This window comes from Lagenorhynchus albirostris, chromosome 4, assembly GCF_949774975.1.
Source record: "Lagenorhynchus albirostris chromosome 4, mLagAlb1.1, whole genome shotgun sequence".
Taxonomy (NCBI): domain Eukaryota; kingdom Metazoa; phylum Chordata; class Mammalia; order Artiodactyla; family Delphinidae; genus Lagenorhynchus; species Lagenorhynchus albirostris.
The window spans coordinates 51,154,956-51,182,278 of record NC_083098.1 but is presented as its reverse complement, the minus strand read 5'-3'; the positions used below and the strand labels follow the sequence as shown (position 1 = coordinate 51,182,278).

At 37.6% G+C, this 27,323-nt stretch overlaps 1 protein-coding gene across 10 annotated transcripts in view; it reads left to right on the top strand.

Moving 5' to 3' along the window:
• The window catches only part of RUFY3 (RUN and FYVE domain containing 3), an 85,207-nt gene that overhangs the window by 38,047 nt on the left and 19,837 nt on the right, over window positions 1-27,323 (top strand). For all 10 annotated transcript variants that reach the window (XR_009540300.1, XR_009540299.1, XM_060148057.1 and 7 more), the window contains exons 2-8: window positions 10,553-10,726; window positions 11,365-11,482; window positions 12,311-12,412; window positions 15,251-15,374; window positions 16,516-16,577; window positions 17,791-17,856; window positions 19,106-19,175. Coding sequence is in view for 8 of the 10 variants with exons in the window: in XM_060148057.1 (XP_060004040.1) it covers window positions 10,553-10,726; window positions 11,365-11,482; window positions 12,311-12,412; window positions 15,251-15,374; window positions 16,516-16,577; window positions 17,791-17,856; window positions 19,106-19,175 (716 nt within the window). In the remaining 2 variants the exon portion in view is untranslated. The remainder of the gene's footprint in view (window positions 1-10,552; window positions 10,727-11,364; window positions 11,483-12,310; window positions 12,413-15,250; window positions 15,375-16,515; window positions 16,578-17,790; window positions 17,857-19,105; window positions 19,176-27,323) is intronic.

Below are 27,323 nucleotides of genomic sequence, written 5' to 3'. Positions count from 1 at the left end.
AATGCCAGTATGTTGTGTTCTGTTCCTAGCCTATAATTGTTGGCACCCTTTAAAGGCCAGTTACCTTGCATCCGTCTATTTCTCTTTAAACCATCTCCTCTGATGGAAACATCTTATTTCTAATCATTGCTACTATTATCCCTTGGCTAGTGATTATCCCAACCCAAACTTTAGTTTGTATTTACAACTATGTGATGAAAATTATGTTTCAAATGCTTCTACATTATTGTATCCTTTATTGTATCCAAAGCCAAACTGATTTTACCCCTTACTTCCAAAACAGTTATTCAGTTTTTTTCATTTCCATTTTCAGCACAGTATTCGAGGCTCACAGGGCAAAAACTTTAGGTTATTCTCGACTCCTCTGTATCCTTAACAGGTCCAGTTCTTCAAGTGAAGCCATTTTGATCCTCTCCCCCAACTTCTTCAGATTCTCTTTGCATAAACCTTTCAGACTAATCATCCTGAAACAAAGTTCTAATCATGTGACTTCCCTGCTCAAAACCTACATTGGTTCCCATTGCCTGCTTCCTGGATATGCAGGTCTAGTTTTAGAGACCTGTCATTTGACTTTACCTTTCCTGTTTTCCAGTTCTCCCCAGGAAGAACTCCCCACACCATTCTTATTTCCTTCACCTCACTTCACATACCCATTCTCCCCATTTGGAATACTTTCTTCCATGTTTTCTGTGAATTTCATATTTAGGGTCTGCCTCAAATCCTATACTGGAATTTATCATGCTTTTAACTATATTACTTTTGGTGTTGTCTCATTTGGAGCACAAGTGTACAATATTCCAAGGAGTTAAGTTAAGGGTAGAGATTATTCCTATCTTTTGTCAAGGTTGGGGTTTACTCTGCTTACAAACTAAAAAATTAGCCTATTTCTTGGATACGGGTGAAGGACACGACAAAAGACTTTATTTCTCATGACACTGCAAGCAGTCTGAGCATCAACACATTTGTGTCAGTTCCTCTTGCACCAGAGTTGCACCTGGGAGACACTGTATTGCTTAGAAAAATGCTACACATGTTGTGGTTCAGTGTTGCAGCTGAGGAACACAGTTTGGGGAACCGTTGTTTTTATAGGAAGCAGTAGGAAAGCCTCCTCTCTTAAGATGATCAGTTGCATAAAGAACCCTGAGAAATGGCCTGGGTCAAAGAGCATTGAGAGCCTTTCAGTCTTGATACAACCCATAAAGACATGTAGTAGCACAAGAAGTCCATGGAGGATTGTCTGTCTCAGTATCTTACAGGTTAGATATAAAGAAATTTGTAATTTCTCCAATATCACCCAGGGAATATGAGAGAGACAGCTCTAACTCTTCTAGATCAGAGATCTAACTATGCTAGATCACTGTGTTGCCCCCTAATATTTAACTTATTTCTATGGAGTAAATTGAGCAGAGTAAGGAATTCCTGAATTTGTACTTATCACCTAAGTTTCTTATGTTGCATCAAAACAGAGAAGACTGACTATTGTCCCAACTTCTAGATGTTCCCAGAAATCTTCTGGGTATTCTTCTGTGGTGCAGAATTCTTCAGGTAAAGGTACTTGAAGATGTTTGGGAAACTTTCCCAAACTAAAATTGATTGTATTATGATATGGGAGGGCAGTGAAGAAGAAGAAAGTGTGGTTTCTTAGGAACTGTTGGGCAAGCTGGAATTAGAAACGGACATTTTTTAAAGATTAGAGAAACGGATACCTGAAAGAAAAGTGTTTTCCTCTATTGCTCACAACATTTCTGACACTAAATGTGTGGGGAAGTTTTCCCACACCCACCAGTTCTCCAACACCAGTTCAATTCTGACACTGTCTACTTGGGGTTAACACAGACTCCACAAGATGCCCCCTCACTTTAGATGCCAATCACAAGTCTAGGTTGTCACCTGTCCTTACCAACCAGCTATAAATCAGAGGTTTCTGTGACCCCTCCTTAAGTTTTATAATTTGCTAGACTGGCTCACACAGCTCGAGGAAAGAGTTTACTTGCTAAAGTACAGGTATATTATAAAGGAACACAACTCAAGAACAGCCAGATGGAAGAGAAGCATAGGGCAAAGTATGTGGGAAGGAGCATGAAACTTCCATACTCTCTCTGGGCACATCACCCTCCCAGCAGCTCGATGTGTTCACTAACCACAAGCTCTCTGAACACTTTTCTTGAGGATTTTTATGCAGGCCTCATTATGTAGGCATCACTGAGTAAATCGTGGTCTTTGATGTTTGAGCTCTTTCTCCAGCCTGTCTCCCCTCCCTGGGTTTGGAGGTGGGGGAGGGAATGGCTGAAAGTTCCAACCCTCTTATCACACCACTGGTTCCCCTTGGCAACCAGCCTTCCCATCCTTAGGGGCTTTCTAAAATTCACCTCATTAGCATAAACTCTGTGTTTGAAAGGGACTTGTTATAAATAACAAAGATGCTCCTTTTATAATACCTTTAACTCTGGAGCTATTTCAGAACTAGAAACAAGAACCAAATATAACAAAAGATGCCCTTATCACTTGGGAAATTACTAGGTTTTAGGAGCTCTGTGTTAGGAAGTGAGGGCTTAGATAAATAGAGAAATTGATTGATTTCTTATTGTTCCACAATACCTGACGAAGAATAAGTAAGAGTACGTAGACAATGGTTTTGGAATTTAAATAACCAAATAAGCTTGCTCATTTCAATGCTAATGCCAATCAAAAGGGGAATATTGGTAATGTTCAGGGAAGAAAGCAGCACTAGACTCTTATTGGAGGCTAGCAGTTAAACCTTGTCCTGAAGCAAGAGAAAGCAGAACCTCTTTTTTCTTTTTTTTTTTTTTTTTTTTTGGTTCGCGGGCCTCTCACTGTTGTGGCCTCTCCCGCTGCTCCGACACGCAGGCTCAGCGGCCATGGCTCACGGGTCCAGCCGCTCCGCGGCATGTGGGGTCTTCCTGGACTGGGGCACGAACCCATGTCCCCTGCATCAGCAGGAGGACTCTCAACCACTGCGCCACCAGGGAAGCTCCTCTCTTTTTTATTTTTAATTATGAGATTTTTCAAGTACGTAAAGTAGAGAGAGTAGCATAAGAAACCCTAACGTTTCCATCACCCAACTTCAATAATTATCAATATATATTTTTTTTAATTTGTATTTTTGGCTGCGTTGGGTCTTTGTTGCTGCTCTCAGGCTTTCTCTAGTTGCGGCGAGCGGGGGCTACTTCTTGTTGTGGTGCAGGGGCTTCTCATTACGGTGGCTTCTCTTGTTGCGGAGCACGTGCTCTAGGCGCATGGGCTGCAGTCGTTGTGGTGCGCAGGCTCAGTAGTTGTGGTGCACGGGCTTAGCTGCTCCGCAGCATGTGGGATCTTCCTAGACCAGGGCTTGAACCTGTGTACCCTGCATTGGAAGGCAGATTCTTCACCACTGTGCCACCAGGGAAGTCCTGCCATTTGTATTTCTTTGGAGAAATGTCTATTGAAATCCTTTGCTCATTCTTTTTTACTGGGTAATAGTAAGTCCCCTACCTACAAACGAGTTCCGTTCTGAGAGCGTGCTTGTAAGTACAATTTGTTCATTAAGTCCAACAAAGTTAGCCTAGGTGTCCAACTAACACAGTCAGATATATAGTACTGTACTGTAATAGGCTTATAATACTTTTCTCACATTAATACATAAAAAACAAACACAAAAAATAAGGAAAACATTTTTAATCTTACAGTACAGTAATCTTACAGACGTCTGAGCTAACTTACATGATTGGACATGGGAATGCACGTTTGCATCTTTGAAAGTTCTCAACTTGAAGGTTCCTATGTAGGGGACTTGCTGTATTTGTCTTTCATTGTTGAATTATAAGAGTTCTCTACATATTCTGGATACTGGATCTGATTTATATTTTTTCCTCCCATTCTATGGGCTGTCTTTTTTTTTCCTGAATGATGTCCTTTGAAGTGCAAATGTTTTTAATTTTAGTGTAGTCCAGTTTATTTTTCTGTTGTTTTTGCTTTTGGTGTCATCTAAGAAACCATTTGGTCATATTGTATAATCCTTTTTGTATGTTGCTAGAGTTGGTTTGCAAGTATTTTGTTGAGGGCTTTGCATCTATATTAATAAGAGATACTAATCTGTAGTTTTCTTATGATGTCTTTGTCTGATTTTGGTCTCAGATAATGTTGGTCTCATAGAATGTGTTGGGAAGTGTTTCCTCTTCCTCTGTTTTTTGGAATTGTGAAGAACTGGTAGTAATTCTTTAAATGTTTGGTAAACTTCAGTAGTGAAGCCATCTGGTTTTGGCCTCTTTATGGGGTGTGTTTTTTATTATGAATTTAGTATCTTTACTTATTATAGTTCTATTCAGATTTTCTATTTCTTCTTGAGTCAGTTTAGGTAGTTTATCTTTCTTAGAAATTGTCCTTAGAAATTGTTTCATCTAGGTTGCCTAATATGTTGGCATACAGTTGCCCATAGTATTCCCTTATAATCCTTTTTGTTTCTGTAAGGTCAATAGTGATGTCTCCTCTTCATTTCTGATTTTAGTAATTTGAGTCTTTTCTCTTTTTCTCTTCGTCAGTATAGCTAAATATTTGTCAATGTTGTTGATCTTTTCAGAGAGCCAACTTTGGGTTTCACTGGTTTCTCTCGATAGTGTTATTTGCTGTTGATTTCTGCTGCGATCTTTATTATTCCTTTCTCCTGGGGGCTTTCTACTGATAAATGTATTTATTGGTTGGCCTTGAGGAAGCCATCTGTGAAATCATGGAATTATGACATGCTAGAGCTAGAAGAGCTAGGTCAGTGCTTCACTAACTCTAATGCACATACAAATTGCTTTAGGTTCTGTCCAGAATCTGATTCAGTAGTACCATTGGAGCCCAAGTTTTCCCATTTCTAAAAGCTTCCAGGTGATGCCAATGTTGATGTTCCAGGACCACACTTGGAGTGGCAAGGATCTAGTTCATTTGGTATCAGAGTGGTTGGTGGGGTTTTCCAAGCCATGTTGTTTCACCCCATTCCAGGCGTATTAATGTGCCCCCTGCTTGAGAATTAGTGCTGCAATTAGTCATTATGATTGGTGCAGGTGTGTGATGTCTTTATAAAAAAAAATTACTGAATAAGTACGTTTACAGATGAGGAAGTTGAGGCCCCAAAGAAGCAAGATTCCTTGCCTGGCATCATATAATAAGCTAATCAGCATAGATGATTCATATCAAACAGATTGAGTAGTGGGTGGATATAATCTTTCTGGTGATAAGGCTTAATTTTAGCAAAGTATATCTTTGATTATGCTATTACTAAGGAAAGGTAGCAATCAGGATAAATAAATTAGTGATTAAATTTTCTTGATTAACTCCTTTAACAGATTTCAACCCAGAGAAAATATTGTTTAAGTGAATTTCCTCTTCATTATTCTTGAGTAGAAGCTTATGTGATATCTGAAATGACATTAAGGAGAATAGATAAATACAGATATAGATATATATATAGATAATCTAAGGGTCTTAAGACTTTATTATTTTTAAATGAGGATTGAGTAAAAGTTCATAATTATTTTGTACAAATAAGTGTCATCGGACTAGTTAAATGGTGTTTTATTAAAGATCTTTTTAGTACTTTCAGTGATTTCTTTCACTATCACAGACAACTCATTTTATGCTTAATTTTATACTCTAAGAACTATTACAGCAGAAGTTCAAAGTAGATTTATTTAGGAGTCATTGGTCTTCAGTCATTCTGAACATCAAGTAAGCTTTCCTTTCAATATCTTTCTGTTACTTGGTCATTTTAAATCTCATATTAATGCTTTTAGGTATCATTGGGAAATTTCTGTAGGACAACTGTTTCGTTTCACATTAAGATAAAAGTAACTGTTGTGCTACCTATGAATTATTCCCACTTTACCAAGAATTGGGTATGATGTAACATACTTAATATTAACATAATGTTAAAGGTAACTTACTTTTCCTTCAATTATTCATAAAACATTTCAATATTTCTCGGTATGAACCTTAGTCACTGCACTATAAGGAGATAAAATAGGGTCTCGGTTAGATGATTGGTTTGCAGAACAGTGTGACTCACTGTCGCTCTTAGCTATGTGACTTTGGGTCCATTTTTGTCATCACTGTTGACTAGATGAACCACATGACTCTGTAAAGTTTGTTAGAATTTCCTCATATGGAAATTAGCAGCCTTGAAGAGGTGTAATGAAGACCCATACGCTCCTAAAAGGACTTTGAAAACCAATATGGTTTATTATAACTACAGTCATTTCTACATGGTTTCTTTAGTCCACTGCTCCTACTATGTTTCCCACCAAGGTGATTTGTACCACCGTCCAAATGTAGAAACAATCAAATAATCACCAAAACTAGAAACACAGAAGTTGCTCTCCATTCTATTTCCTTCTTCCCTCAATCCAGCTGGTGATCAAGTCCTGAAATCCTAACATTCTACCCCTAGAACATCTCTCAGAGCTAACTCCGTCTTCTCCACAAGCACACACTACTCCAATTCCATCCCATATTATAATTTTCCTCCTCAGTTTTTGTGGTAAACCCTTACTTGCTCCCCAGCTTTGAGATTTTATTCCTTTTCGATCCATCTTCCACAAGATTGCTAGAATGGCTTCTCTAAAATTCAAATCAGTGACATTACGCCTCACATCAAAATCTTTACTGACTTTAAGGTAAAATCCATATGCCTTAAACAAGGTCCTTAGCAATCTCTCCCTTACCTATTTCCCTTGTCTTATCTCACAACCCTTACTCACATGTATCGTAAACTTACGGCATTTTCTCGGTTTTCCTTAGTATGCCATGTTCTTTCATATTTCTGTTCCTTTACCCAAGCTGTCCTTTCATCCTACTCCCTTCACAACTCTACTCCTAACCCTTCCTGGCCTGACTAATTTCTCTTTGTCCTTTAAGATTGAACTCAAAAGTCTCATCCTCTGTATTTGGCACCTAGTTATTTCTATATATTAATTTTGTATTCTGCTACCTCTGTGAATTATTATGTTTTTGTAAAAATTTTAGTTTACTTTGATTTTTTCTGGGTGTAAAATCAGATTGTATGAGAGCAGTAATATATGATCCACACTTTCACAGTTTATATGTCTCCAATTTCTTTATCTTCTCTAATTGCATTGGTCTTCCACCCTCAGTATAATGTTAAGTAATAGCCATGGGTAATGGACATTTCTTAAACTTTCCCTCAGAATACATCCAATGGCAGAGGAAATTGTATCAGACTCGCAGCTTGCATGAAATCCTACATTACTTTCATATCTACTATCTTAGCCTTAAAAATATATATAAAATTTACATTTGATTCCATAGAATGCATATATATGGCTTAACATAAAAACATTTTAATTTATTTGTCCTGAAATAAAATTAATCTTTGTTGAAGATGATAATGTTTATCCTGAAGTTTCAAGTATTCTCTGTAAGCTGCCCTGTTTTGTTCTCCAGACATCTGTATAACCCAAGTTTGATAAATAATAAGCACTTGGATGTCGAGGACTAGGTCTTCTATCTCTGGATTCCCAGCATTAAATACAGTATCTAACACCAAGTAGATGTTCAATATTTATTGAAAAAAATGAATGAATGAATGAATGAACAAAAGTTCACTTTTGGAAAAATAGTGTTAAATGTTAGCATTGTGAATAATTGCAATTTTAATTATTTTTCTCATAGAAAAAGTATGACAGACAACATTGTAAAAGTCCTGCACTTTAAAATAATTTTCTGGTCTATATAATAAAACAGAACTTTTTAAAGCTTTTTATAGTTAAAAGTGTAAAATATATTAAAAAGTTCACATATTATAAGTACTCAGCTCAATGAATTTTCACATACTCACCAATTTCACAAAACTAACACCCCATCAAAAGGAGAACTTTACCTGCCCCTCAGAAGTCCCCCCATGCTCTCTTTTGGTCACTGCAGCCCTTCCCTTTTTAACAGCATACAGGGAATTCCCTGGCAGTCCAGTGGTTAGGACTCCACACTTCCACTGCAGGGGGCATGGGTCAATCCCTAGGCAGGCAGCTAACATCCCGCAAGCCGCATGGTGCGCCCAAAAAACCCCAGCCAAACAAACAGCATACATTAGTTCCACAAAATCTTTTTTTTTTTTTTTTTGGCCGTGCCGCACCACTTTGATAATAGTAAGCATTAAATAATCATTGAACTTTTGCATTAATTAAACAATTAATAATGAGCAATAAATTCTTTTGAGCTCTTATGTCTAGTTGTCAAATTACCCTGAATTTTGTTTGACTTTCTTTCATTTGTTTAGGGTAGTAGTTCTCCACGGGTAAGAGATGTCTTTCAGGGGACTTATGGCGATATCTGGAGATATTTGGGGTTATCATGACTAGAGCATGCTACTGACATCTAGTGGGTAAAGGCATGGGTTGCTGCTAAATTTAATTCACAGAACAGCCCCCCACAAAAAGAATTATCTGACCCAAAATATTAGTAATGCCAAGACTGAGAGTAATATTTTCTAAAGAATGGGTGGGTTGTTTATGTTTGATGCAGGTTAGTTCAAATAGGTTATAGCACCATACTAATGGAGTCTAAGGTATCAGGAATTTAATTTCCCTAGGCAGTAGTTCATCTTTCTGTAGTTTAATGCGTCCCAGCCACTGACCAGATGTCCTAAACATTTCTGCTACTGATTACAAGAACGAGATGAGGCAATGTAGAAGAGCCGGTACCACCACTTCTGGAAAAATGCCTCAAAGCATCGTGTTTTGTACATATTCCAGATCCAGCTCTCCCACGTGACTAGTTCTCACTAGGTTGGAATTAGATTATTTACTTTGACTAGGAGCATTGCTTAATTTTGTTATTAGCTCCCTGAATTATTGGTCAACAGACTTAAGGCAGAGGGAGTGGTACCTTATGGACTGCCAGTTAATCCAACTTCAGCCACATTTTCTTATGTTAAATGGAGAATTCTGTAGCTCTCGACAAACATTCATGCATACCCACACACCCCTGCCCTATTCCTTTCTCCCAGGGATTATCGGTCGGAAACAGTACAGTGCACATAAATGCTGATAGTAATGTTGGAAATTAATATCTGATAAAGTTGTTCTTCATGGCGGTTTGTCCGGGGGTAGTTTTTTGTGTATTTCAATGTCCCTTGTGGGTTTATTCCATTCTTGTCAAGTTGACCTACAATGAACAGAGAGAGCCAGATTTGAGGCATGGCCCTAAAACATTTGTTGGTGTGCAAGAGAGAATTAGTGGCAACATACACCAATTCTGACTTTCCTAATAAAGTATCCTCTAAAATTATTACCTCAGAGAACACTACAACAAACCAAGATTTGTATAGTGGGCACTGTAAACCTACAAGTCCTTAAACTTAATGGAGAAGATGAGCTTAGAATTTGACTATTTGATTCTGCTTCATTTAACTGTGAATGCATATCTAAATGAAAACACTGTGTGAAGAAAATTACTTGGGACAATTTGAATGAAATAATCTCTGCTTTGCGCTGTAGCTTGTTTCTATTATGGGAGCATGGCTTTTATTAGTACTACTTTTAGTCCTCCTAAAAAAGGTAAAATATTTCATAGATCTCTAGGCCTTTTTCAATTCGTATAGAAATTTAACACATTTAACTTTTGGGAGGATGTCAGGTAAAATGTGGTACTTAGTCCCTTTCCTCAGGGAGTTTATTTGGTTGATGAGAGCCACGTGCTCTATGTTAAGTCTTTAAAAATCGGGGAGTTGATTAAGTTCTAATACTTCATTATACTAATAATGTTAATTATTTTTAGTCATTTAGTAATGCATAGTTTAATAATGCTAACTAGTATAAATAATAATGCACATAGCGTATTTGGAACAAAGTTTAAGCGCTTTGTCCTTTTTCTCTACACTGGCTTTATTTTTTTATTTTATTTTATTTTTTTTGCGGTACGTGGGCTTCTCACTGTTGTGGCCTCTCCCGTTGCAGAGCACAGGCTCCGGACGCGCAGGCTCAGCGGCCATGGCTCACGGGCCCAGCCGCTCCGCGGCATGTGGGATCTTCCCGGACCGGGCACGAACCCGCGTCCCCCGCATCGGCAGGCGGACTCTTAACCACTGCGCCACCAGGGAAGCCCAGCTTTATTTTTTAGAGCGCTTCACAAGCTGTAGAGAATGGGTGAGGCAGGGCAAGGGTGGAAGCAGCCCAGTGTGAAGACTGTGCAGTACTGAGTTGTGACGGACCCAAGTTAGGCTGGTAACAGAGGCAGTGGTGAGAATATTGAAAGACTGTACTCAAGGCTCAAAATTTTATAAAATAAATACATTTTTTACTGTTTCACCAAGAATATTCCTAAGGGAGACTGGCATCTTTTTAAAAAAAAAAAAAAGGAAAGCACATGGTGGGGAAGAATACAACAACTAATAGTATAATTTGGTGCCAAGACCTTGATTCTTGCCAAGACACCAACAGTCTTACCCGCTATTGCTTTTGTGCCATCAATGCAAATGTCAACACAGTGAACTTATACTGAATATTTTAATGCGCTATTTCCAGTAACCAGGCTTCATCCTTTTCTCCTTTGGCTGCAGATCCTAATTATCTCATGGCTAACGAACGCATGAACCTGATGAACATGGCCAAGCTGAGTATCAAGGGCTTGATTGAATCTGCTCTGAACCTAGGGAGAACTCTGGACTCTGACTACGCACCTCTCCAGCAGTTCTTTGTGGTGATGGAGCACTGCCTGAAACACGGCTTGAAAGGTAGACCGTGGCCTCCAAATACAAATGTGCACACACCTGTTTCCTAGCAATACTTGCTCCAGAAGAGAAGCATTCCTGGTGGAGCCAAAGAATAAGAGTCTTTTTCTTTTTTTTTTTTGTGGTACGCGGGCCTCTCACTGTTTTGGCCTCTCCCGCTGCGGAGCACAGGCTCCGGTTGCGCAGGCCCAGTGGCCATGGCGCTGGGAAGCCCAGGGAAGCCCAACTGTGAGCTTTTGAGGACAGGACCTGGTCTTGTTCACCTTGGCTTCTTTTCCTCCTCCTGCTCCAATCTTTGATAACCTGTTCTTGGATTACATATTCTTTTCCCCTGGACCGTTTTCTTCACTAATACCACACGGCTTTAAGCATGATATTGTTAAAATATTTTATCGTTATTATACAGCTAGTCCATAAATTCTTCCTGAAAGAGGAAGGACCGAGTCTTGGAAAGTAGGGGATTTTTGATTTTTATGAAATGTTATCTATTATGAAAGCATGAATAATTTTAGAACTGTCTGATAACCTGGGATTAATTCCTGGAAAAGCGCACTGAATAGATGGGAGAGGGTATGTGTGTGTTGAGAGTGTGTTTATGTTGTGAAAAATGTTAAAATATTGCTTTGTTTTTATCGCCTTAGCTAAGAAAACTTTTCTTGGACAAAATAAATCCTTCTGGGGGCCTCTAGAACTGGTAGAAAAGCTTGTTCCAGAAGCTGCAGAGATAACAGCAAGTGTTAAAGACCTTCCAGGACTTAAGTAAGTTTAAGGTTCAATTCTGTGTGTCAGGGAAAACATTCTTCTTAACTACCTCCTTTAGGAATGAGACTAAAGACAACGGTGATCATAATAATTTATTTCATAACAGTCCAGAATGCAAAATGCTGTTATGAATAAGTGATGTTACGAGAGAACTGGTAGCGTAGAATAATGAGAAGTGTGAGGGATAATTATTCTTAATCTAAGAAAGGTTGTCTTCATGTTAAAATACCAAATGTTCTCTTTTTTTTAAAAACACTTGTGGGTATCAGCTAGTGAGTCTCAAGAAGTTAGATCTAGGGAGGTGGCGTGTTGGACTTAAGACAAACAATGTGTTTGATGAGAACCAAGATTAGAACAGTTGTCAAGTGAGCCTCAGGATCTGACACCCAGAACCTGCCTTGGGACTTGAAAAAGAGTGGTAATCACCTTCCCAAATTAGATTGGTCTAATTGTAATCAAGTAGAGGTCTAAGTGGCCTGTGTCCTGATTATTGTTATTCGGGTCCTTACATGATCCTCACTAAATTTATGACGATTTACCAAAACTAATCTGATGGAGCATTTTCAGTTTGGCCTTCCAGAGGTCTTGTCTTCAAATCATAGTCTCATTCAGTAATTAATTCCTCACGAGAGCATTTGTCCCAAACACACCCCTGGCTCCCACTGGCCCACACAGAAGTCCTCCCACAGGAGTGTGGTGGGAGAGGCTGTGAGGGGCACGTCCTGTGCACCTTATACTGGGGGGGCCCGTTAGCGGGAGTAAATGGACCTGTCCCACTGTGGCCTCTAGCTCTGCTACTTTTAGTTGGTTTCTGTGTTTTTGTAGGACACCAGTAGGCAGAGGAAGAGCCTGGCTTCGTTTGGCATTGATGCAAAAGAAACTTTCAGAGTATATGAAAGCTCTGATCAATAAAAAGGAACTTCTCAGGTATGAAGATCTTCTCGTTGAGCTTCCTTCTTTTTCTCCCCATGTTCTTATCATATGAGGCTGAAGCATATAAATTTATCATTTTGGGGGGTCAGAAACATTCGATTCATGACAATTTCACGTAGCTCAGCTAATACCTTCTCCCACATCACACACACACATACACAAGAATAGATGTTTTTATATTAAGTGTGTTCACACTGTCTCTGTTGCATATGTATGGTCCTTTGCAGGACAGGTCAAAACTTAACAGGGAAGGCTTTTGACACCTTAGCATATACCCAGGCTCCCTAAGACAGGAAGTTGACGTGTAACATTAAATTCAAATACAGCACACAAAAAAATTTCCAGTTGAGTCATAGGTACAAATGGGAATGAGAAAACAATAAAGCTTTTAGAAGAAACATAAAGTAGACAAAAATTTCTTAAACACAAAAAGTTCTACCTGTAAAGGAGAAAATGGCTAAATTGGTTACATTAAAATGAAGAACTTCTGTCCATCAAAAGTCACTCTTGAGATTAAGAGGTAACCGATAACTCTAAAGGAGATATTTGCAATACATAATACATATATTCAACAAATTATGCATACTCATGGTGTATAAAGAACTCCCTCAGTCCAAAAAGAAAAAGGCAGACGAGCAAGACAGAATTGGGTAAAGGACTTGAACAAGCCTCTCACAGAAGAAGAAAATTGAAATGGCCAGTAAAAATATTAAAAGATACCTAACTTCATTAGCCATGATGTAAATTCAAGTTAAAACAAGAGTGTGATAACCTCACACAACCACCAGAATGGGTAAAATGAAAAAGACAGGTCATCGCAGGTGTTGGTGAGGATGTGAAGTTACTTTAATGTCCTGCTAATGAGTGAATTGGTATAGAAATTTAAGAAAACTGTTTGTCATCCTCTAGTAAAGCTGATCATGAGCATTCCTTGTGATCGAGGATTCTGCTTCTAGTTGTTGTATCCAATAAAAAATGCATAGTTATATCCAACAAAAGACATGAACAAGAGTGTTCATAGTTATTACAATGTTTGTACCAGCCCCAAATGTTTGTAATAGACCCCAAGTATCTATTCACAGTAGAATGGGTAGGTAAATTATGGTATACTCATACAATGAAATACCATATAGCAGCTACACACAGCCATATGGATTAATCTCACAAGTGTAATGTTGGCAAATGAAACCAGACATGAAAAATACATTCTGCATTATTCCATTTATATAAAGTTCAGAAATGTACACAATTTATCTTTCATGATAGAAGTCAGGAAAGAGCTACCATTGGCAGGGTAGGGGTAGTAAATGCAGAGTAGAAGGGAGCACAAGGTGGCTTTGGAGGTTCTGATGATGTACTGATTTTTAATATAGTGCTGGTTACATAGGTGTGTTCTCTGTGTGAAAACTCATTCCACTGTATTGTATGATTTGTGTACTTTTTAATATATACTTTATAGGTCATTAATATTTACTAAAAGAAATTCAAGTGTAGCAGACTGCCTCTGAGAAATATTGTAAGAAGAATAAGTAATCGAGAATTTAAAGACATGGCTGAATTTTTCAAGAGCCTAGTTTTTACAAAAAATTGCACTGCAGATCCTAACATGGAGCATTGTTTTAATGTTGCTGCAGCTGCGTGTGCCATTGATTGCTGTTTTCTTGCCTAAGAAAATTAAACAAATCAGGGGAAAGAGAAACAGTAACCATTCTGGAGAGCTTATTTATTTCCACAAGGGGAAGGCTCAACTTTCCAAGGATCAAGCCTTAAAGTGGTGTAGGGTCTAGTGTTCAAGCTGTAGGCGGCTACAAAATTATATGATTCAATTGGGGTCTGAAGAATTAGCTCTTCATCCAGCAGAGCACTAGAGTAAATGCATTCAGTCTTACGAACTAGACGGAACACTTTTTTTTTTTTTTTTTTTGCGGTATGCGGGCCTCTCGCTGTTGTGGCCTCTCCCGTTGCGGAGCACAGGCTCAGCAGCCATGGCTCACGGGCCCAGCCGCTCCGTGGCACATGGGATCTTCCCGGACCGGGGCACGAACCCGTGTCCCCTGCATTGGCAGGCGGACTCTCAACCACTGTGCCACCAGGGAAGCCCGGGAACACTTTTTAATACATATTTTCACTTACTTTGACTCAGCAGTTTCACACCCTAGGTATGTCTAACAGAAATGCATGTGTATATGTACCCAAACCCATGTGCAGTAGTGTTCAGCAAAGCACTGTAGCCTGCACAACTGAAACAGCAAATAGAATGAATCCATTGTGGTATATCCCTACCATGGAATACTGTCCAGAGGTGAAAGTGAATGAACTACTATTGCATACAACAATACAGTATATGTATTACTAAATCACTTTGCTGTATACCTGAAACTAACATAACATTGTAAATCAACTATACTCCAATATAAAATAAAAAAATTTTAAATATATATAAAATTAAATTTAAAAAATAAAGCAGATCAGAAAAAAGGCAATTTTTTAAAAACAAAATAATCGGTTTTTTTAAGACGCATGAAAGATTGAAAAATTATCCCGTGGTGCGTTACAAATACAGATATGTGTCAGAAGCATGAATGCTCACTTCAGTGAAAATACCATTCTAATCACTTTTCTTTCAGCTGGACTGTCTATTATCTAGAGTCTGTTCATGTCCCTATTATCTAAAATAAAGTATCCAAGTAATCCTTGTTTTTACTTTTTTGCTGTTATTATAGATGACCATATTTAACCACGAGGCAAGTGCTTTTCTCCTTGTCTCATGGTTACATCATTGGATTCTTGAGGTTTTATTACAGTAGACTGTTTCATGGATTTCTCTTACAGTGAATTCTATGAACCCAATGCCCTCATGATGGAAGAAGAGGGAGCCATAATTGCTGGTCTGTTGGTGGGTCTGAATGTCATTGATGCCAATTTCTGTATGAAAGGAGAAGATTTGGACTCTCAGGTATGAGGAAGATACTTGGTTACCTAGTGTGTCACTCTGAGTTCTGTTATCTCAGAATTTGGATTGATCAGATTATACCAACCAAATTAGGGGAACTTCTATGAGTCATAAATAGGATTTTCTTTATTTTTGATGTGAATATAAAAAATCTGTTTGTTTTTCCTTCCAGCTTGGCTTATTTATGCATAATGAATGTTTTTCAAATTCTTCTCTTAACTGTGATCCCTGTTAAAAATATTTTGCAAAGGGTAAAATATATATATATATGCTGTGTGCTGTGTGGTTCAGCAGCAAACATATGTATATGTGTTTGCCGTAGCATCTTATGGAAAAACCCAAACAAACTTTTTGGCCAACCTAATATATGTACACACATATAAGCCAAAATATATACACAGGGGTTTAGTAGCAGAATATTTTAAATAAGCAAGAGAGAAAGAAATGTTAAACCTCAATTTATATTAAGTATTCAGTTGACTTTCTTAGCCATGTCCTACTGACTTAATCTTGGTTCTTTATTTACAACCCTTGCCAATTCTTTTTTTTTTTTAAGGAGGAGCATTTTTTTTTTTAAGTTACCTTTTCCAACTTTTTTTTTCTTCTCTTTTGTTGGCTACGTTGGGTCTTCGTTGCTGCGCACGGGCTTTCTCTAGCTGTGGCGAGCAGGGGCTACTCTTCGTTGCAGTGTACGGGCTTCTCATTGCTGTCGCTTCTCTTGTTGTGGAGCGTGGGATCTAGGCGCATGGGCTTCAGTAGTTGCAGCACACAGGCTCAGTAGTTGTGGCTTACAGGCTGTAGAGCACAGGCTCAGAAGTTGTGACACACAGGCTTAGTTGCTCCGCGGCATGTGGGATCTTCCCGGACCAGGAATCGAACCCGTGTCCCCTGAATTGGCAGGCGGATTCTTAACCACTGCGCCACCAGGGAAGTCCTGTCAATTTTTTTTTTTAACATCTTTATTGGGGTATAATTGCTTTACAACCGTCAATTCTTGATTATAATAAAACATTAAATTTTTATTAAAAATTTCTAGTAGTTGTCATGACCGTAATACTATTTTGCGTACCTAAAAAGAGACATTGTGTTATGCCTTGGGAAAAGTATCTAATTTTATATTGAATTCTGAACATTCTCTCTGTAGGTTGGAGTTATAGATTTTTCAATGTATCTCAAGGATGGGAACAGCAGTAAAGGTAGTGAAGGGTATGTACAAAGAAAATTAGGTTTCTTTTCTCTTTAATGTTCTTTGATAGTATTTAAAGTTTACAACAGTACTGCTTTAACAGATGTGCTGAAAGAATTTCTGATGAGATAGCTTTAATAGAATCTTGTCAAAAATATCTGACAATTATGCCTGCTAAACCCTAAAAGGGATTTTAGTTAAGTAGATTTTCCTACTATGTGGCTCAGGGGCAAACAAAATAAAAATTTTTATAAAAGGAATCAAATGCTTCATCTCTTAAAAGTAATGTTTGGAAACATGGTTTTCTTGACCAGAAGGATTGCATTGTCGGTTTGCTTAAAATTTGCACTATTACATGTGCATCATGGGATTATGTAAAATGCTAATATTAGGGGGAGCTGAGTGTATGGGAACTGGGCAGTACTTTTACAACTTCTGTAAATCTAAAATAATTTCAAAATTTAAAGTTTTAAAAATATTCATATGGTACTTGGAAATTAGCGATCAGAAACTCACCTTTTACCTTTATAAATTTAGCAGTTGAAAGCATAGTCTGAAGTTTTTAACCTTAGGCATTGAGCTAAGATTATATTGCTTGTCCTTTTAGTAGTCATAGAGGTATGTGGCCTTGAATTTTGTTTTTCATTTGAAAAGTCTGTCTGTTTAACTTTCGCCTATTCTAGATTATCTGGTCCCAGAAGTGAACCTTCTTTTTCCACACTTAATTTACTCATGTAATAATAAACACCTGATCTTTGTGAAAGCCTTTTATACCATTCACTTTGAAGCCAAACAGCAGTTAAAGGCAAATAAATATATAGCCTTTGAGAACAATAATTATTTCACCCAAATAAGCTTAATTCAATTCCTATGACAAATGGAAAATTGTTATGATAAATAATACTAACAAAGCTAAAATAAAAATCTATCAATTGTGAGAAGAAACTTTTTATTCTTTAAATGCCTCTAATAGATTGTACATTATACCTATAACCTAAGTTATTAAGATATATAAGCTATAGCAAGAGCTTTATTAATATGCAGGGGTGGTTTCCATTTTAAACCTCCAAGTCTCTTGTTGATATGCCAAGGGGATTATACATCAGGTCTGTCTTCTGATACAGTGTGTCTGTGCCATAATTTCCTTTCTATGTTTTATGAAAAGATTAGGGGTGGGGCATCTTGGTATTTCTAATATTATTTACTTTTTTTCTTTTTTTTTTTTTCCCTCAGAGATGGCCAGATTACTGCAATTCTGGATCAGAAGAACTATGTAGAAGAACTCAACAGACATCTAAAGTAAAGAATGAATAAATACTATTATGTTACTGGGGGTTTTGGTGTGGGGGAAGGGAAAGGTAAACTGATGAGCAGTTAGGATAAATTCAGACAATACTCAACAAATATATATAGAATTACTGCTTACCAGGCACTGAGCTAGACACTGGATATGTGGCATTTAACTGTTCAGTGAGCTTTAATGAAAAACAATATAAAATCAGTATGTAATTAGAATTTTAGTGATTATGTAAATATATTCAGTTAAGAACTCTTAAGTTTGTGACATAGTTGAAATTGGAGGTCTTCTTGGTTCGGTAGATCCAGCCACATATTTCAGGACTAAATCTTGGGTAAAGCACTCATCACTTTAGTACCTTTAATTGTATCTCGTTGGTCCCTTGCACTTCTCATCCATTGGATTGATAGTATTAATTTACCCTTTTTCCACCATCACTACCATTAATTTACCAAGTACTCACCAAGTATTTTTCATGACCAGGTTATAAAACAATCTCTTCTTTCCTGAGGAGAGCTATCCAAAATTTATTGGTATTCTCAAGTGTACTGATCGTCTAAAAACTGTTGAATAATTCAGAAGAATTAATATACCCATTAATTACCTTATTTATAGTTCTCTTATGAAAGATAATCATTTTAATTTAAGTAAGACCTAAAATGTGACTATACCAGTATCAATATAAATTATAGTCTTGGTTCCATCTAGAAAACTCAAGAACAATTTAAGTACATTTTCTCTGGGGACTGAGTACTAATAATGAACTGACAGTAAACTGTGGATATGTTAACCTAGCAAAGATGTGGTTACAGTTGACAAATACAAATATGACCCTATTATTTACTCTTTCAATGCCTCCATTTCTTTATCTATAATAACAACCCCCTACCTAGCACATGGGGTTGTTGAAAGGAGTAATGAAATAATGCAAGTAAAATCAGAAGAGTGCTTGGTGTACGGCAAGCACATCATAACTCATGTAGCCCATTATTATTATTTAAGTAAACAAAGTTTACTGTGTAGTGCATCAACTCTTTTATTTCATCAACAAATACTTATTAAATACAAACTTCAGTGCCAAGAATGGAGCAGGTAAGACACACATCACCTTCTAAGCTGTCTTAGAGCCTACAAGTCTGTCAAGAATTATGGACAGTAAACAATGAAAGTATAATGAGTATTTTAAAAGAAAGTACAGGATATTGCTCTGTTTATCAAAAGAGACTATTATGTTTTTTCTTCTCTTGATAGTGCTACTGTAAACAACCTTCAGGCAAAAGTGGATGCATTAGAAAAATCCAACACTAAACTGACAGAGGAGGTAAGTGTTTTGGAAGTTTCTTGATTGACTTATAGAATTTAGTAGAGTGTATTAGTGGAAAATAATTTCTCTGGAACCTGGAAATAAAGGACTTGACTTTTCAGATAATATCTACTATAGGACTCCTTGTTCTGACCAGGAATGGCCAGCTGGCTTATCTGAGGGGTCTCAGTTATCCAGTTGGAATATGAAGTCATAGAACCTGGGCTGATCAAATATTTTGCTTTCTTTTGTGACTGTTTTGTCTGGGCTAGCCTAGAGTTAATGTTTAGCAGGTAGCGTGATATTCATCATTTATTCATTCATCAAACAGTTTGGGTACTACGTATGTGCCAGAGCTAGACAAAGATTTATATCTGCCAGGCATTGATTTATGTGTGCCAGATTGGCAAGTTCCTGCCTTCAAGGGTTTTATTTTCTCCTTGGGGTGATGGGGTAGATGACATAAAGAACACGGGTCAGGAGACCAGTACTAATAATGAACTAGCAGTAAACTGTGGGGATGTTAGCCTAGCAAAGATGTGGTTGCAGTTGACAATGAAATAACAAATATGACCCTATTATTTACTCTTTCATTGCCTCCATTTCTTTATCTATAATAATAACTCCATACCTAGCACATGGGGTTGTTGAAAGGAGTAATGAAGTAATGCAAGTAAAATCAGTTAGAAGAGTGCTTGGTGTAGCAGTTTACATGTCATGTGCTCCTGAGCAAGTAAGTCATTTGACCTCCAAGAGGCCCAGTTCCCTAACTGGCAAATTAGAGTGTTTCCCCTTTTAGCTCACAATTACCCTGAAGATCAAGTAAGAATATACATGTGAAAACTCTTAGAAAAGTCCCTAAAATTAGAATGGAAAAATAACCTCATATTTTACTTCTGATTAATTTTTTTCCCCCTACTTACCAAAGGCTAAGCAACATATTTTTTTCTTCAGTAGCATTAGACGTTTCTATGAGAAACCTTAAATAAAATTTTTTAGGTGGCAAAGACTTTATCTTCTCTTTTTCAAATTATAACTATCCTATTACATACAGTGAGAAAAATTTGGTTAAGTACAACAACATAGATGGACCTGGAGGGTATTGTGCTTAGTGAAATAAATCTGAGAGAGAAAGACAAATACTGTATCTTATTTAAATGTGGAATCTAAAAAATGAAACAAACACATGAATATAAAACAAAACAGAAACAGACTCACAGATATAGAGAACAAACTAGTGGTTAACAGTGGGGAGGGGCAAGTTAGGGGTAGGGGATTAAGAGGTACAAATTATTATGTATAAAATAAATAAGCTACAAGAATATATTGTATAGTATAGGGAATATAGCCAATATTTTATAATAACTTTAAGGTTATAATATATAAAAGTATATAATCTACATATTTTATATATAGATTTTATATATATAAAGTATAATCTATAAAAATATTGAATCACTATGTTGTACACCTGAAACTAATATAATATTGTAAATCATCTATACTTCAGAAAAAAATTTTGGTCTATAATAAGCAAGTTAAAGCACTAGTCAGGAAACGCTATCTAATCAGATTTTTTTCAGAAGGAAAAAATCATTGTTCATTGTTATGACTTTAAAACACCTTCCATATTACTCAGTTCTGGGGGCTTTATTTTTGGATGTAGATTCTTAAATTATATTAAAACTTTAATTTATTGATATGACCCTTAGAATTTTATCCCACAAGGCTTTGGAAACATTCTGCAGAGCAGTTTTCTACTGTGATTCTGCTGCTGTTATATTGAGGCAGTGTGGCATATTAATTAAGCCTGCTCTCCAGAGCTAGACTTGAATTTGTGTCCCAGGTCTGGCGCTTGCTAGCTTTCTGATCCTGGGCCAGTTACTTGAGCTCCTGTTCTTTGGTTTACTTATCTGTAAAATGGGGATAAGAAGAAGAAGAAGATGAAGATTTTTGTACAAATTAAATGATTTAATGCATAAGGGGCTAGACTAGTGCCTGACACATCATAAGCACTCAGTAAATATAAATTTTATTCCCTCAGTCACAGGACTTGTGTTCTTGGCCTAAACGTATCTTACCAACAATATTAATTTATTCGTTTACTTATTTATCTCAGTAAGATTTATTTTCTTAAAGCTTTGAACTTTTAGAGATAGGAAAGCACTGTGTGTGGACTTTATAAAGAGCAGACAAGGCTAATAAGTTCTGCCCTCTCTCATTTCCATCTATTTTGGATTTAAAGGGACCAGTAAAAAACAAAACAAAACAAAAAAGACCTCTTTTCCCCTCCTGAGTTCTGAACCAATATGACAAAATGAGAAGAACTGAGCAGATGAAGGTAAATAAACATCCACTTTATGTTGGTAAAGCTGACTTAGAAAGTACACTTGGATCTGCAGTCGTCACTTGTAATATTTTCTCTGATGATGAGACCTTGGAAGAAGCAGTCCGAGGTGCGCTTGGATCTAGAGAGCAGACCCGTCTGCCCAGAGTTACTTCTTTACGCATTTTAGGCCCACAGAGCAGAGAGAGAAATGGGCTGCCATACCTGCCTCTAGAAAGCTTGCCTGAGCCTGGCTCCTCTGTACTTACATAGTGGAACAGGAACCAAGCAGAGATGACGAAAAGGGAGACTAGCCTGGCTGAGAGGAGTCTGCTCAGTTCTTTTCCTAGCCTCCTTCAGGCACCTTCCCACTCTCTGTGGGAACTGAGCTCGGTAGGTGCAGAGGAGAGCGTTTCCACCATACTCTTCCCTCCAGTGGAATAGGGTTATAAACATTTCCCCTAGAGATACACTGCCAATAACACTACCTTGTCTTTGTAGGTGCTGAAAAGAAAAATCTCTTTAATGCTTAATGGCATCTTTTAGAGTGAGAACTTTGGAATTCATTTCTTACTCTCTTAAAAATTATATATAGGGACTTCCCTGGTGGTCCAGTGGTAAAAAACCCACCTTACAATGCAGGGAATGCGGGTTTGATCCCTGACCAGGGATCTAAGATCCCACATGCCGTGGGACAGCTAAGCCCGCGTGCCTCAACTAGTGCCCACGTGCCGCAGAAACTACAGAGCCCACACACTCTGGAGACTGGGTGCCACAACTAAAGAAGAGAAACCCACACACTACAACAAAGAGCCCGCACGCCACAATGAAAGATCCCGCATGCCACAAGTAAGACCCAACGCAGCCTACAATAAACTAAATACATAAATAAATAATAAATCTTTAAAAAGAAAGTTGAACATTTAAAAAAAAATTATCTGTTAAAGGTTTTATGGAGGGTTTGTAAGATGGGTCCCAAGGCATGAGGTGACCTCTTATACATTTTAGAAATAGGTTTTTTCAGGAGACCTTCAAGATGGTGGAGGAGTAAGATGTGGAGATCACCTCCCTCCCCACAAATACATCAGAAATACATCTATATGTGGAACAACTCCTACAGAACACCTACCGAATGCTGGCAGAAGACCTCAGACTTACCAAAACCCGTGTGGCTGACAGGGTCTTGGTGCTCCGGCCAGGTGTCAGGCCTGTGCCTCTGAGGCAGGAGAGCCAAGTTCAGGACATTATCCACCAGAGACCTCCCAGCTTCATGTAATATCAAACGGCGAAAGCTCTCCCAGAGATCTCCATCTCAACGCTAAGACCCAGCTCCACTCAACAACCAGCAAGCTACAGTGCTGGACACCCTAAGCCAAACAACTAGCAAGACAGGAACACAACCTCACCATTAGCAGAGAGGCTGCCTAAAATCATAGTAAGGTAACAGACACCCCAAAACACACCACCAGACATGGTCCTGCCCACCAGAAAGACAAGATCCAGCCTCATCCACCAGAACACAGGCACCAGTCCCCTTCACCAGGAAACCTACACAACCCACTGAACCAACCTCACCCACTGGGGGCAGACACCAAAAACAATGGGAAGTACGAACCTGCAGCCTGCGAAAAGGAGACCCCAAACACAGTAAGTTAAGCAAAATAAGAAGACAGAGAAACACACAGCAGATGAAGGAACAAGGAAAAAACCCACCAGACGAAATAAATGCAGAGAAAATAGGCATGCTACCTGAAAAAGAACTCACAGTAATGATAGTAAAGGTGATCCAAAATCTTGGAAATAGAATGAAGAAAATACAAGAAACGTTTAACAAGGACCTAGAAGAACTAAAGAGCAAACAAACAATGATGAACAGCACAATAAGTGAAATTTAAAATTCTCTAGAAAGAATCAAAAGTAGAATAACTGAGGCAGAAGAACCGATAAGTGACCTGGAAGATAAAATAGTGGAAATAACTACTGCAGAACAGAATAAAGAAAAAAGAATGAAAAGAATTGAGGACAGTCTTAGAGACCTCCGGGACAACATTAAACGCACCAACATTTGAATTACACGGGTCCCAGAAGAAGAAGAGAAGAAGATAATATGTGAAGAGATTATAGTTGAAAACTTCCCTAATATGGGAAAGGAAATAAGTTTAGGAAGCGCAGAGAGTCCCATACAGGATAAATCCAAGGAGAAACATGCCAAGACACATATTAATCAAACTATCAAAAATTAAATACAAAGAACAAATATTAAAAGCAGCAAGGGAAAAACAACAAATAACATACAGGGGAATCCCCATAAGGTTAACAGCTGATCTTTCAGCAGAAACTCTGCAAGCCAGAAGGGAGTAGCAAGACATATTTAAAGTGATGAAAGGGAAGAACCTACAAACAAGATTACTCTACCCAGCAAGGATCTCATTCAGATTCAGCGGAGAAATTAAAATCTTTACAGACAAGCAAAAGCTAAGAGAATTCAGCACCACCAAACCAGCTTTACAACAAATGCTAAAGGAACTTCTCTAGGCAGGAAACACAAGAGAAGGAAAAGACCTACAATAGCAAACCCCAAATAATTAAGAAAATGGTAATAGGAACATACATATCAATAATTACCTTAAATGTAAATGGATTAAATGCTCCCACCAAAAGACAGACTGGCTGAATGGATACAAAAACAAGATCCGTATATGTCGTGTCTACAGGAAACCCACGTCAGGCCTAGGGACACATACAGACTGAAAGTGAGGGGATGGAAAAAGATATTCCATGCAAATGGAAATCAAAAGAAAGCTGGGGTAGCAATTCTCATGTCAGAGAAAATAGACTTTAAAATAAAGACTATTACAAGAGACAAGCACACTACATAATGATCAAGGGATTGATCCAAGAAGAAGATATAACAATTGTAAATATTTATGCACCCAAAATAGGAGGACCTCAATATATAAGACAAATGCTATCAGCCATAAAGGGGGAAATCAACAGTAACAGTCACAGTCATAGTAGGGGACTTGAACACCCCGCTTTCACCAATGGACAGATCATCCAAAATGAAAATAAATAAGGAAATGCAAGCTTTAAATGGTACATTAAACAAGATGGCCTTAATTGATATTTGTAGGACATTCCACCCAAAAACAACAGAATACACGTTCTTCTCAAGTGCTCATGAAACATTCTCCAGGATAGATCATATCTTGGGTCACAAATCAAGCCTTGGTAAATTTAAATTTAAGAAAATTGAAATTCTATCAAGTATCTTTTCCAACCACAATGCTATGAAGCTGGATATAAATTACAGGAAAAAATCTGTAAAAAATACAAACACATGGAGGCTAAACAATATACTACTTAATAAACAAGAGATCATTGAAGAAATCAAAGAGGAAATAAAAAATACCTAGAAACAAATGACAATGAAAACAAGATGACCCCAAACCTATGGGATGCAGCAAAAGCATTTCTAGGAGGGAAGTTTATAGCAATACAGTCCTACCTCAAGAAACAAGAAACGTCTCAAATAAACAACCTAACCTTACACCTAAATCAGTTAGAGAAAGAAGAAAAAACAAACCCCAAAGTTAGCAGAAGGAAAGAAATCATAAAGATCAGATCAGAAATAAATGAAAAAGAAATGAAGGAAACAGTAGCAAAGATCAATAAAACTAAAAGCTGCTTCTTTGAGAAGATAAACAAAATTGATAAACCATTAGCCAGACTCATCAAGAAAAAAAGGGAGAAGACTCAAATCAATAGAATTAGAAATGAAAAAGGAGAAGTAACAACTGACACCGCAGAAATACAAAGGATCATGAGAGATTACTACAGGCAACTATATGCCAATAAAATGGACAACCTGGAAGAAGTGCACAAATTCTTAGAAAAGCACAACCTTCAAAGACTGAACCAGGACGAAATAGAAAATATAAACAGACCAGTCAACAAGCACTGAAATTGAGACTGTGATTAAAAATCTTCCACCAAACAAAAGCCCAGGAACAGATGGCTTCACAGCCGAATTCTATCAAACATTTAGAGAAGAGCTAACAGCTATCCTTCTCAAAATCTTCCAAAATATAGCAGAGGTTGGAACACTCCCAAACTCATTCTACAAGGCCACCATCACCCTGATACCAAAACCAGGCAAAGATGTCACAAAGAAAGAAAACTACAGGCCAATATCACTGATGAACAAACATCTATGTTCAACAAAATACTAGCAAACAGAATCCAAGAGCACATTAAAAGGATCATACACCATGATCAAGTGGGGTTTTTCCCAGGAATGCAAGGATTCTGCAGTATACGCAAATCAATCAATGTGATAAACCATATTAACAAATTGAAGGATAAAACCCATATGATCATCTCAATAGATGCAGAAAAAGCTTTCAACAAAATTCAACACCAATTTATGACAAAAACCCTCCAGAAAGTAGGCATAGAGGGAACTAACTTACCTCAACATAATAAAGGCCGTATATGACAAACCCACAGCCAACATCATTCTCAGTGGTGAAAAACTGAAACCATTTCCTCTAAGATCAGGAACAAGACAAGGTTGTCCACTCTCACCACTATTATTCAACATAGTTTTGGAAGTTTTAGCCACAGCAATCAGAGAAGAAAAATAAAAGGAATCCAAATCAGAAAAGAAGAAGTAAAGCTGTCACTGTTTGCAGATGACATGACACTATACATAGAGAATCCAAAAGATTATGCTACCAGAAAACTACTAGAGCTAATCAATGAATTTGGTAAAGTAGAGGGATACAAAATTAATGCACAGAAATCTCTTGCATTCCTATACACTAATGATGAAAAATCTGAAAGAGAAATTAAAGAAACACTCCCATTTACCACTGCAACAAAAAGAATAAAATACCTAGGAATAAACCTACTTAAGGAGACAAAAGACCTGTATGCAGAAAACTATAAGACACTGATGAAAGAAATTAAAGATGATCCAAACAGATGGAGAGATATACCATGTTCTTGGATTGGAAGAGTCAACATTGTGAAAATGACTATACAACCCAAAGCAATCTACAGATTCAATGCAATCCCTATCAAACTACCAATGGCATTTTTCACAGAACTAGAACAAAAAATTTCACAATTTGTATGGAAACATAAAATACCCTGAATAGCCAAAGCAACCTTGAGATAGAAAAACGGAGCTGGAGGAATCAGGCTCCCGGACTTCAGACTATACGACAGTGCTACAGTAATCAAGACGGTATGGTACTGGCACAAAAATGGAAATATAGATCAATGGAACTGGAGAGAAAGCCCAGAGATAAACCCACCCACATATGGTCACCTTACTTTTGATAAAGGAGGTAAGAATATACAATGGAGAAAAGACAGCCTCTTCAATAAGTGGTGCTGGGAAAACTGGACAGCTACATGTAAAAGAATGAAATTAGAACACTCCCTAACACCACACACAAAACTAAACTCAAAATGGATTAAAGACCTAAATGTAAGGCCAGACAGACTATAAATCTATCAAACTCTTAGAGGAATACATAGGCAGAACACTCTGTGACATACATCACAGTAAGATCCATTTTGACCCACCTCCTAGAGAAATGGAAATAAAAACAAAAATAAACAAATGGGACCTAATGAAACTTAAAAGTTTTTGCACAGCAAAGGAAACCATAAACGAGATGAGAAGACAGCCCTCAGAATGGGAGAAAATATTTGCAAATGAAGCAACTGGCAAAGGATCAATCTCCAAAATATACAAGCAGGTCATGCAGCTCAATATCTAAAAAAACAAGCAACCGAATCCAAAAATGGGCAGAAGACCTAGGTAGACA